The sequence below is a fragment of the Zootoca vivipara genome, chromosome 3, assembly GCF_963506605.1.
Source record: "Zootoca vivipara chromosome 3, rZooViv1.1, whole genome shotgun sequence".
Classification (NCBI taxonomy): domain Eukaryota; kingdom Metazoa; phylum Chordata; class Lepidosauria; order Squamata; family Lacertidae; genus Zootoca; species Zootoca vivipara.
In genome coordinates this window covers 67,293,049-67,306,387 of record NC_083278.1, presented here as the reverse complement: position 1 = coordinate 67,306,387, position 13,339 = coordinate 67,293,049, and the positions used below count along the sequence as shown (strand labels likewise).

Sequence of the window (13,339 nt, the reverse complement as noted above, 5' to 3'; positions counted from 1 at the left end):
GGCAATGCACGTCAAGTCAACAGCTGGGGCATCAAAGACATCATATACATAGTAAGTTGAGCAAACATTCCATCAACCTTTTTAGTTTCAAATGTCCAAATATATTTAACTAAATACCCAACTCTCTCACTCACTATTTATCGTTTATATTACCACCCCTACCTTGGACATCGTAAGATTTTGCAAATAATACAGTGAATCAGCGGTTTATAAAAAATAAGAGTTGATAAAAGGCACATAGTCCATGGCTATATATTAATGCTGATGGACCTGTGGCCCATGGGCTTAGATAGGCTTGCCAGGCCTCTGAGGTTGGCCTGCCATGCCATTTTCAGTGAACCATGCCCACCTTTCCCTGGTTCAGCATCATATGCCATCAAGCATGGGAAGGTTTAAGCCAGATGTGCACTCTTAACTCTTCCAGCTATTGCTTGAAGTGTCAATCATTTGATATCTTATACCTCAACCAGCCCTAAATGTAAATATAACCAAGAATGGCTCCATGTCATTTTTAGAGTTGCATTTAGTTATTACTACCGGTATTACCTTTTAAAATTATGAGTTGTATCCAATGACGTCGTCCCATTCACACAAGTCCTTCTGCTTGCAAAACAGAACTTCTCTTTCCTCTTCTCTCCTTGTGTGCTGTTGTAGGGGTTTCACCAACCCCCTGGAGCAGATTTGCAGGAGGTAGGGAGGCAGAGGACAGGGAAGAGAAGTTCTGTTTTGCAAGCAGAAGTCAATGTGCAGACGAGATGACTTCACTAGATACAACCCAGTGCCAATAGCAATGAAGATGTGCTCCTTTCTGCACTGCCAAGGTAAGGCAACAAACTACAGGCAACTTGAGAGCAGCCCACACCATAGCTGCTGGCTCCTCCACATGCCAGCATCATCCCTCTCAGAAACTGGGGCACAGCTGACACAAGGCATTGGCACTTCCTCAACAGCATGGGAAGCAGCAGGGCTTCAGATCAGGAATCAATGAGAAGAGACAAAGCTAACTGGAAGGGAATAGGACAGGTTTAGGACAGTATTTTTCCTCCCTGTTCCACTCCTTTCTGTTGCCACTTGACTCATCTGGAGCTTGTGCTCACACTGCTTCACTTTGGAGTTTGGCTTCACACTAACAAGAATGGAAGGATATGTCAGTTTTGATCCTCTCTGTTTCTCATTTTTCCAATCTTAAATTCTCCAGGTTTCTGCCACAATTTGTGTCTGTTTTTAATCGCCATGAAATTTCATCAGCATTTTGATGTGAATTTCTTATAATAAACGCATTTCTGTATACAGTTTTGAGTAACGTACACATTTTTGCAAGCAAACCATTTTTCTAATAGGATTTGGTTTTGTATGTTATTTTCACCTATGTATTAATTTTTATACACCCTCCCCAATATATGCATTTTTGTAAATGCTAGTTTGTTGGAGAACAGAACTGCAAAATTAAGAGAAGTGTGAATTCCAAAAGATTACTGTATTTTGGTTCCCATATTTTGGAAAGTGAAAATTTGACAGATTTCCCTTTAGGTGCAAATTGAATCAATCAGTTTGTAAGAGACATTAAAGCCCTCCCCCAACTCTACATTTACCCCAAAGAAAGATCACATGCACCCCTCTACTCCACAACTGATTTGCTGTGTAAAAATGCCTCCTCTGCAGAATTTAACTCCAAATTATTGATCCCACAGCACCAGTCCCTTTTCTGCAGTACCAAAAGTGGAGCAATTGCTTTGCATGAGCTGCTGTATTCAGAATTTGCTTCTGTATATATAAAAAGTGGTGCCTATGGTGATAACTCAAAACAACAGAAAATTCTTAATAAAGACAAGTGGATAATGCCATCTATGAAAAATACAGACTCTACCAGCCGTTTACAGGACATATAATATCACAGCTTGCCAGCAATAGCTACACAGAGCACGTGTTCTTCCAAAATAGGCAATATGTGAACAGATGAACAAAATTCACCTAGTGTTAACAGAAGGAGTCAGAGTATCTGTGCAAATTAAAAATAGACCTCTCTTGTGGCTGCTTTCACCACCCTGTATAGTCCAGTCCCTTCCAGTCCAGCATTCTTGACCCACACCTTGGTTCCATGCTGGTTTGTCTGCACAACCTTCCCCTCTATGTGGGGTTATGGTGTAGAATTTGGAACTTGCCCATAGATCATGTTGATGGCTAGAAATGTCTTGAACAAAGGTAGCAAAGAGAATCAAGCAGTCAGAAAATCCGAGGGATTGTGGCTCAACGAAAGTTCCGGGAATTCTCTCTTATTGGTCCCTCACAAAACTAAAATCCATGGGGGAGGAGGAAAATCTACCAGGCCATTTTAGAGTCAAGGTCAAAATGTTCCACAGCTGAAAGTCCTCTGCTTGTTTGCAGCACTGTGAACGATCTAAGACATTTCAGCCTGGCAGCAGACCACCAGGCAATAAGAGCCTATTACCTAGAACAGGGCGAGAAAACAAGCAGCCCTCTGGATGTTGTTGTACTATAACCCAATCAACATTGATCCTTGGCAATTCTGGCTGTGGTTGATGGGAGTCAGACTTCAAGAAGATATGGAGAGCAACAGATCCCCCAGCCATGGACCTAGAGCACAGCAGCAGGATTTTCAAGCCACAAACAGAAGCTGAGTACATTATAGCCACTGGATTTTCAGGACTGAATATGTGGTTTCCTTCATCTTTGCGAAGCGGCTCTACCTGAGGTGGAGCTTAGAACCTCTCATGCTAGTTTGTCAATTTGTTAATGTATTCATTGCCTTTCATATTAATTTCAAGGTGATTTACAGTTGTTCTGCTATACATACAGTAATTTCTATGTGGTCGCCACCTACCTTTCACTTTTCCTTCACTCTCTGGAAGAGCATCCCAGGTAGCAGCAACAGTTGCTGTTTGGCCTTTGATTGGCCAAACATTCAGGTTTTCTGGCGCACCAGTGGGAGCTGTGACATATACAACAGACCAAATAGAAAAAGGGGGAAAGGAATAGTGAAAATAAGCAATGGAGTTGGGCGGTGGAATCCAGGCATTTGAAAAGAGGTAGGTGCCACCTGAAGCAATTTGAAAGCATCCACATTTTTATCAGCTATGTTGCTGTTATTGTTGTTGTTATTCTGCAAAACACTTTGGAAATGGACTAAAGCAGCCTTCCTCAACCTGGTTCCCTCCAGGTGTTGTTGGACTCCATGAACCTGAACAAAACCACCCTCTTTTTCTTACTTGTGTGTATGGCACTGACAGCACAGGTCAAGCATCATACACAAAAGTTTGTGTGAGTTTAGGGCCCAAATGAGACATCAAAGTAAAATGTACATGCTTTCACCCAAAATAGTAGAAGTGCATTTAGCTACTCCTCATCCTCTGTGATGCCTGTTAAAACTTGCCCATGCTATGAAGTTTCCATATTTTCTGACCACTTCCAAGGGGCAATGATGTAGAGTGAATTGGGGACAGAAACAAAGAATGGTGTGACATCACAGTATGAGATATGTGCTATTGGATATTACAGTAGAAGAGAGGGGAGCAAAATGATTGTGGCAGGATTCACTTGACGAGTCCCATCAGTGGAAGCCCTGCGCAATGATTTCCAGTTGTACAATAGGGATTTCCCCTTTCCCTCCCCCTGCGCTCCCTCATGCCCATCCCCAAATTGGCTCGGGGGGGGGGGGGGACTCCCAGAACAGTGCACAATGAGAGAAGAGTGGGGATTGTTCCATCAGTTACGCTGAAAGACTTGTGCTGATGGAACACATTGAACTCCTCCCATGAAATCATATATGGCCCTCAAACACAATTCTTTTCAGTTGGGTAATCAATTGCTGAGTCACTAAGAAATGAGATGTTGAAATGAGATGTTGAATCAATTGCTGAGTCACTAAGAAATGAGATGTTGAACGATGTAGAATTCTGTGTAAAGCAGCCCCAAGTAGTTGCAGATCCAACCCAAGCAATTAACTCATATAAATCACATTCTTAAATATAATACATACCAGCTTCTGGGGTTCTCTGATAAACTGAAGCACTCCACTTGCCTTCCCTTTCTCCCTGCGAGATTCGAACTGCAAATTCATACATGGTGTCTGGAATCAGTTTATCTACCAACACCCTCCTGTTGGGTATTTGCTTGTAATCCCACCTCGCTGATTCCCCTTTCTCTCGATAACGGACAGTGTACTGCCTTGGAATAAAACATGGAAGAATGTGTTGTTAACCACATTCACAAGATATAAAGCACAATTATAACTGTTCAGCTCATCACAAGTCCATCGGACTATCTTCACCAGAAATACAAGATAAATGTTTAGGAGGACATAGCAATTCTGAGTCACGATAATAAGGCCATGATCACATTTCCTCAAACACAGGAGTGTCATTAAAATTAACCGTGTGTCACATGATCTTCTACACTAAATCATAGTGTCTGGAATTTCCCAGACATACCCAGAATACTGCAGTCAGAAGCAGTGTCTGGGCGGAAAACGGCAAAATGTCTGGGAAAATCCGGACGTATGGAAACACCCATGCCAGCAGTGTTGTTTTCGTTGATCTTCCTGAAAAATACCTCAAAAGTGTCATTTTTTGTGATTTTGCCAATAAAGATCATCAACTTTGCCCCCCCCCCAAGCTCAAAACTTTGCCCAAGAAAGCTCAACAGCTTGTGTGTCCAGATATTCACTTTTTAAAATATGGCAACCCTGATGGTTCTCGTGCTTCTGTAAGAGCTTGCACAAGCAGCTCCAATTAAGTTTCACTGTCTTTGTTCAATGCTCCAGTATGAGGTGTTTGGGGAAAAAAACGCTTCCAAATGGAAATGCAAGAGTGGTTCACCCAGTGGGGCAAAGCCAGAGCAATAGCCTCCCAGCAGCAGCATCACTGCCGCTTACTGGGAGGGGTGCGGTGGTAGCAAGATCAGAGCTGTTGCAGGTACACCAGTGGGAGTGATAGACTGACTCTACAGGTGTGCTGGCCCAGTCCTGGCACTGTCTTGTCCCTAGAGCTGTGACTCTGCCCTACCAAGCAAGCCACTCCTGAGTAAATGGGCACTGAAGAAAAGGGCCCTCGGTGTGGCAAATAAGGCCTTTTATCTCTCTCTCTCTCTCCTCCCTGTCCTCATCTATTTCATATGCTGAATTAAAAACAATCCTAATAGAAGAAAAACAACAGTTTTTCTTCTATTTCTTCTATTCTTCTTCTAACAATCCTAATAGAAGAAAAACAACAGTTCTCTAGCCTGGAGAAGAGAAGGTTAAGGGGTGATATGATAGCCATGTTCAAATATATGAAAGGATGTCATATGGAGAAGGGAGAAAGGTTGTTTTCTGCTGCTCCAGAGAAGCGGACACGGAGCAATGGATTCAAACTTCAAGAAAGAAGATTCCACTGAAACATTAGGAAGAACTTCCTGACAGTAAGAGCTGTTCGACAGTGGAATTTGCTACCAAGGAGTGTGGTGGAGTCTCCTTCTTTGGAGGTCTTTAAGCAGAGGCTTGACAGGCATATGTCAGGAATGCTTTGATGGTGTTTCCTGCTTGGCAGGGGGTTGGACTGGATGGCCCTCGTGGTCTCTTCCAACTCTATGATTCTAGGATTCTATAACACCACTTCTGGAAAATGAAGGCGCGACAACAATACTTTTCACACCTTATCTGCAATGAAAATGGACACCAGTCTGCTAGGCAGTACACTGCAGATTGTTGAGGTCAGATACCCACCAAGATGTGCCACACATGCTGTGGATTGGCACTAGTACAGGTCAGCCTTATTACTCGTGTGCAAAGGAAGGTATGAAACCACTCGCTTTATTTTATCCTGAAGTTATCCCCTGACCATGCCATATTTCAGTAGCTTCATACAAGTTGGACTTGGAACACCTCTGGCATATCTAGATGCAAACAAAAGAATGTCTAGTACCTAGAGGAGACAGGCTTCTTCTGTTTCTCATAGATGGGATCTGTCCAGGTAACAAGCACAGACTGAGAAGACATTACACGAACAGCGATGTCTTTCGTCTCCTCCAGCTCATCCTCTTCTGAAATACAACCACAACAGTAAGTCAGTAATGAGAATTCTGGACATCGTCATTATTAGCATCGGCCTCTTATTGCACCAGAACTGCATGATGCTTCTATATTGGGCCATGCTTAATGGCCCTGCTTACATAATTATCCTGATTAGCCCCTTAGCCCACTCAGCCTCAGATGGGAGGCCTCAATCAGGGCCTTCTTTCTTTACTATTATGGCCACTTACAGGCTGGCTACTCATGTTAATAAACCATAATCAATAGCTCAAATGGCTGGAGTTAAATACCGGTAATTTATAGCAGACATAGTCTCAAAAATATAGAATACTGTGATTAATTTGGTTTTGTTTTCAAACCCTAAATTAGAAATGACCACTCCCCACTTCAAATGGGGGGCGCTTTTTAAGCGCGGTTGCGTGCAGCCCCCTGACCTACACGATCCCCGGCAAGTCAGACTGCCTTCGCCTCCCCAAGCTGAATACCTGGAGGTTCCCTCCTAACCTCAGACAGTTAACCAATCCCAGCTGGAGAGGTGTTGCCAGGGGAGTTGACCGGGTAGGGTTAGGACCGCCCTGCACACACAATAGAGGGTGGAATTTACATGGGAGTCTTCAGTCGGCTCCAGAGCAATGTCTATGCCACGCAATGTCAGTATCAATCTTAAAATGCAGTAAAGCAGGGATGGAGAAGCCTGTGGCCCTCCAGATGTTATTGGACTCCTGAGTGAACCCAACTAGCCTGCACACATATGGGAACAGGCTGCAAGACTGCTAGCGGGAACAGTATCCAATTAAGTGTGAATCCTAGCAGGTTTCTTCTTTAAAAAATATTGAATAATAGTTCCACGCCAGCCTTCTTTAGTTTCCATAGCCACCCACGGATGTGGCACAATTCCCTGTGACCAGGGCCATGGGCTGAAGCCAGTATGAACTACTCAACACACACCAACACGATACAAGTCAACCAGCTAAAACCAAAGTCTCTGCTTTCTATCTTGCACCACCTGCTCCCAATTCATCACTAAGTAACTAGGATTTCATCTCTTTCCCCCAGGGACAAATTAGATCAGATAGTTTAAGACATGAAGATAAGATTATTCCATTACATCTGCATTGGCTATACTGCAGCCAATATGAGTTTTGCTTTTTAAGATTAAGCTGATTGTCATTTCCTTCCTTCAAGGCAACCTCCTTCACCTTGCTCCACATATTCCTACATGCATTGGCGGACTGGCAGCACGGCCATCTTGAGCTTAGAACTTGGACAAAAGCCTCTAACCTTAATTTCCTACCAGTTGCTCTTCCCACCTCAGCTCAGGGTGACTTCATTTGCCATCGTTTCTTCTTGAGCTAACAAGTTACAGCGGGATTTCCTGCACTGTTTACACAGAAATTAAACCAGCTTCTCTTCTGAGTCGCAGTTTGAGTATGAAGTAGCAGTCATGCAGCGTGTAGTGAATCATAATGCCACACCTCACATGCAATTCTCTCAAAGAGGAATCACCTTTGGGGTTCCCACACCTGTACGCTTTCCTGTAGGAAATTCCTCAGCTGTTCTACTCTGAAATTCCTCTACATTTTACCTTATATGGAAACACTAACCAAGGGGCTAGGCAAACCCATCAAACAAATTTTGATAACTTCTGTTGGTTGGGATAGCTCAGTTGGAAGAACATGAGATACAGTGGTGCTTCGACTTACGAATTTAATCCGTTCCAAAGGCACCTTCGTAGGTCGAAAAATTCGTAAGTCGAAAAGTGCCATTGGAAACGCGATTTCCCATAGGAATGCATTGGAAACAGAAAAATTCGTAAGTCAAAGCAACCCCATCTAAAAATTTGTAAGTCGAAAAAACCCTATCTAAAACCGCCGCGGTTTTCGTAAGTCGAGGTACCACTGAACTTAATCTCAGAGTCATGGGTTTGAACCCCACATTGGGCTTGAACCCCACATTGGTAAAAAAATTCCTGCATTGCAAGGGGTTGGACTAGATTATCCTCACAGTCCCTTCCAGCTCTACAATTCTATGATTATGTCTTCTCTTTTTCTAGCGATTCAGTGAGCAGTTTGCTGATGTTTTTCTTAAAATGTGGCACACAAAACTTCTAAAGATGTGGAGTATGTAACATCAGAACCAAATGAGGCTTAAACAAAGTATAAGTCTGCCCTTAATTTGAAGTTCTTTTGCTTAAAATTGACCCCTAATATTTGAAATTGGACCCCTCTGACTAATTAACTGAAGCTTGGGTCAATTAAACCTATGAAACCTACCAGTTCTAATACTGTTGCCAAGTTTTATTTCCACTAAACTGTTGGAAGTGGAGTAACACTTGGCTTGCTAACGCTCAATTTAGCTGAAACATTACGAAAATTATAAGCTACCTCTTCTGTGAAGTTACTGCAATTTAGCTTGAGTAATTCAACATAATAGTAGGCACACTCAGAGTGGACCCAGTGAAAGTAATGTGCATGATAAATTCAGGCTCATTAGTTTCAATGGGTCAGCTTTGAGGAGAACTTAGTTGGATACAAGCCATTGCCTTTTTCGTCCTGGTCAAGAATTTCCATTTGCTTAATTAAACGCCTATAACTGCTTACATAGCAGATCATAACACATGCAGTCAAATTCTAGATATATGTGTATTAGACACTTTCAGGAATCTGTTCTAATGAGTGAATTAACCCACTGAACCAAATTACTAGGGCAAAGGAATCAGCACAAACGTTTCCACTTGCCCAGCAGAACACATCCACACCCCAATGTTCTGGGCATTCTCCTTACCCTCTAGAGTGGCACAGGGGGGGGGGAGCCCTATTGCACTATTGGGTGCCCTTGCATTGGCTTCGGCTAGGGTGCCCGGTTAGTTGAACCCAACCCAATGCTTCAGCATCCCAAACATTATTTTGTGTGAAATAAACTTTGGTCTTGACTTACCTAATCTTTTCACCTCATGACTTCTTTCTTCTTTTGGCAGTGGCTTATAACTCATCTTTCTGCTGCTCTCTCCATATCCCAAGAGGTAACCTGGATATCTACGTAGGCTCCTTGAACCTGAAGTATGGGGTGGCCTCCACCGAACAAACGTCCGGTCAGCTGACGATGGTCGGCCGCGCACTCTTAAAGATCTGCTTGGCACTTCCTTCTCTTCAAAAAAACGTACAAACACACAAACACACAAATCAAGAGTTACTCTTAAGCGCCCTTCATGTGTTAACTACTTAACATAGGAGGTACCTTTTTAAAACAAAAAACCTTCGCAATTTATTCATTGAGCAGACAAGTTTGATAAATGGTGAATCTGAAATAAGGCTAGAGAAATGAAGTAGTGGTGCAAGGGGGATAAATAATCAATTCATCACTTTAAGTGTCCGGTGGGGATTCCCAATTCTACACCACTCCCAAGGAGGCTGCAGGCTTAGGGTTCACCAGGATGACAACCACTGAAGGGATTAGGAGGTGCCAGCAGCTCATTCCTCGGCTCCCTGAGAATCTGAGGATACAGCAATGGCAGCTACCATACACCCACCCATTATTGAAAGGAGTTTGGTTGCTTAGCTTTGATAAGGCCTGGCTGTCTATCAAGAACTGTAAGGTTTTGAGTGGTTGGGGAAGAAAGGGCTGAACACTCATTTTTCTACCTCTTCCCTTCCCTTCCCAACTGGAAGTCAACCATGGGTGTTATACATGATTTTTAAATATATATACTCTGTATATATTTGCTTATATATATCACAGAACTACATTTTCTGGAGGGTATCTGTAAGGGGGAGAGATTACAGAGAACCTCCCCCTCTCATCAGGAGCAGTTCGTCCCCAAGCAGCCATGAAAGCGTGAGGTCTGAAGGGGCTAGTCAGGAAGCGGAGAGAGAGTGCCAGGTCTCCAGCAGCATGGGAGGAGCCCCTGCTCCACAGGTGGGAAGAGAGAGAGACGGAAAGTGGGGGCAGGGAAAAGACCCTTTCCCCCGGCACCGGAATTAAGGAGGAGGAGAAAGGGGAGGAGATTCACTGTCCCGAGGCTGTTATGTTGGTCAAAGTTGCGGAAAGGGGCAGTGCCAGATTCTGAAACTGAATGAGAGGACATGAAACCAACAGCTCACCACACTGTAAATAACGTGCACCAATAAAGACTCTTTTAAAGACAAGTATGTGTAAAGTCGATACTCAAGAGTAGCCGTAACAACCTCTGACAGTACCCATGCTCTGTTACTCTAGAGGAAGGGAGTATAGAGGGAAAAATCAGGGAGGAATGGCTACAAAATGGAAAAGGACTGTGATAATTCTATATAAAGCTTAAGGGAAGTAAATTGACTATTCACAACAACAGCTGAGAAACACCAATTATTGCTCTTGCAAATGGTCGCAGTGCTTATTTTTAAGCTGCACATAGAATGGTCCCAGACAATTATTATTTTTACATTTCATAGTCATTTGGCCCCATTTTTCCTCTATCCATGTATATCGCATGCCAGCTGAAGATGTGGATTCTAGTTTGCAAAATCTTACTCTGTAATCAATCTGTTAGTCTTTACTAACAGATTTTTGTTGTCAGAGCTATATACAATGTGTAGCTCTGCCCTTGGTTTTCAGTTCATAAGATATGGAACAAGATAAACAACCACATTCCTTTAGACCAAATATGAAGAGCCTTCGGCCTGCATGAGGAGGGGAAGCCTTATCCCTTCTCTAGTCATAACATCTCCCCCCCCCTCAAAAAAACTCACCCACCATCATGGCTATTGTTGTTGGCATCTGTCTGCCTTGAAAGCATTAGTAAAAAAAAAAAAAGGCAGTACCCTTTGGTTCCAATGAGAACTTTTGTACAAAACTTTGTAGCACTGCGAGGGGGGCGATTGCGATTGGTGCTTATGGCTAGGGAGGGAAGTGATAAACCTTCTCTCCTTGAGCACTGTGGCTCCAGTAACAACTGGAATCCCTATATACCTGTAACTGAGTCAAGAAAAATGGAGATGGAGCTTCATGCTATGCATAAAGCACAAGGTATAGTTTGGCCCCAAGAAAGCAAAAACGGAAAGAATGCTTGCAGATGAATTTGCCGATCTAGGCAGTGTACCAAACCAGTGTCAAACAGAGTTGAAGCCAGATGCATAACCATGTTATTCATGCACTTAGAAACATTCATCTTGTTCTCAAAGAGAAAAACTGAAATGGAACATGGTGCAAACTGGAGGACTGGCGAATGCAGACAAAGTGACAGATTGGGTAAACTCTTTGGTGGCTGCAGAGTTAACGTCTTCAATCCAAGAGATTTAAATCTGACAGCACACTACAAGCTTCTTACATACAAGCTGTCACAAGCCAAGTACTTAAATATATTGAATGCACAAACAAGATACTGGTAGCTGATGCTAGATTAAGAAGCAGCCAACTGACACAAGTCAATGAACTGAAGGCTGATGGAACTTCAGCAGGGTGCCTCTAGGAATTTCCTCCACCCAGGAATCTTTCAAAGGAAGTACAGATGGGGATCTTATTGCACTCCAGGTGTTGTTGGACTCCAACTCCCATCATGCCTGATGATTGGTTAAGCTGGTTTGGGCTGGTGGGAGTTGGAGCCCAGCTTCACCTGGAGGGCCACAGGTTCTCCATCCCTGAATTACAAGGTGCCAAAATCATTACTGCTGATACACTAATGCATGGCTCTATGTGGAAGGAACATAGCCAGACAACACAGCTGCAAAGATGCAGAAAGAAAACCCCAGAAACTAAATCAGAATAAAATGCAGATAAAGATCAGCAACACTACTTTTTTGGCCTTATACTGACTCCAAAAGAAATAAAACCAGATCTAAGGTAAAACTGCAGCAATATAACAACTGGAAACCTCAATATCCATATCAGAGATGGAAACTATATTTGGAATGTTTAACTGTTTAGTCAGATTTTCTCCAGGGTTAGCAGTCAGAACTTTACTTTACACAAGTGGTGGAGGCTTAGGGATGAGAAGAAATGTTGGTAATTGTGGTAGATTGTGCAAATATCCATCAATGCATCTATGGTGGAACAACAGTTATGGTGAAGACAGACCACAAGCCACTGAAAAACGTAATGAAGAAGCCTCAAGTTGAGGTGCCAACTTAAGACAGATTGTGCAGCCAGATTGTAAATAATGTTTTCCCTGCTTCTGAAATATCGTCTGAAAAACTAGCTATAAACCAAGGACAGAAATACATCAAGCAAACTTTTCAACTAAAACATTTCTACCTAGAAAGAATGTTTTACAGCAGTGGGTGGGAAACTCATAGCCCTCTGGGTGTTGATGGGATAGACCTCCCATCAGCTAGCTGGGACTGATGGAGGCTGAAGTCCAACAACCACTAAAGGGCCATAGGTTAACTGCCTCTGCTACAAAGGAAGATGCTCTGGAGCAGCAAGTAAACTTGATGTCATGGACAGGTTGGACACAGAGGAATAGTGGGAGGAATCAGCCGGGGAACCACCAAGAGAAAAAGGCTCAAAGCCTGGGGAGTAGTGGTATTACAACGACGAGTGGTCAGAGATAGAAGAGGGAGAAGACTGAGAAGAGGTAACAGGGCTTAGTGAGCTGGGAGAGTCAGTGGCAGAGAGAAGTCCAGAATCAGAGGCAGAAGCTGAAACAGGCAAGTGGGAGAAGGGAGGCCAAGAAGCAGAGATCAGTCAGGCTGGTGAAGAGCCATGGGTGTCTCCCCATCCTGCTGTGGCAAGCTCTCCTCCCCCATTGTCTCCCAGAACCAGAAGAGAGCTGAAATGGGCAGAGCAGTGGCAGGCTGAACACGCAGGGGCAGTCTCTGATTGTTAGGAAACCCCTGGAGAGGAAGGGACTTTGACGGCTGTGGTGTGGGGAGGTGAGGACTTTCAGTCTCGGCAACTGATAAATGTGGCCAGACCTACCAGGGATGAGCTGCTGCGCTCATTAAGCCTGACACTCAGCCCAGTCTGTGAAGATTGTGTTTTTGCTAATAAAGCGTTAACTCCAACTTTGACCGTGTGATTTACTGCCGCCTCACTCGTTGACACATGATATTCACAAGCATTCCAGCAACTGAAGAGAAAATGGAAGAAATAAGAAACAAAGATGAAACTATGAAAAAGTTTATTAGGATGATAAAAGGAGATTGGCCCAAAATCAAGTCTCAAGAGCAATGGGAAATTAAGGACTTCTGGAGCATCAAAGCAGAGTTAACAACAGAAAGGGGACTTGTACTCCAAGGAGAATGAATCGTTATTCCAAAAACCACTGACACCGGGCATATTAAAGAAGATTCAGACAGGAAACTTTGGCAATGTATTGTGCAAAAAAAGCAGGGGGAGGGA

The 13,339-nt window shown here is 43.4% G+C and overlaps 1 protein-coding gene across 1 annotated transcript in view; it reads right to left on the bottom strand.

The window, feature by feature from the left end:
• The window catches only part of FNDC1 (fibronectin type III domain containing 1), a 92,098-nt gene that overhangs the window by 47,802 nt on the left and 30,957 nt on the right, over window positions 1-13,339 (bottom strand). Inside the window, exons 2-5 of the mRNA XM_035108622.2 lie at window positions 8,963-9,172; window positions 5,919-6,036; window positions 3,998-4,185; window positions 2,843-2,950 (exon numbers count right to left, since the gene is read on the bottom strand). Of these exons, the coding sequence (XP_034964513.2) occupies window positions 2,843-2,950; window positions 3,998-4,185; window positions 5,919-6,036; window positions 8,963-9,172 (624 nt within the window). The remainder of the gene's footprint in view (window positions 1-2,842; window positions 2,951-3,997; window positions 4,186-5,918; window positions 6,037-8,962; window positions 9,173-13,339) is intronic.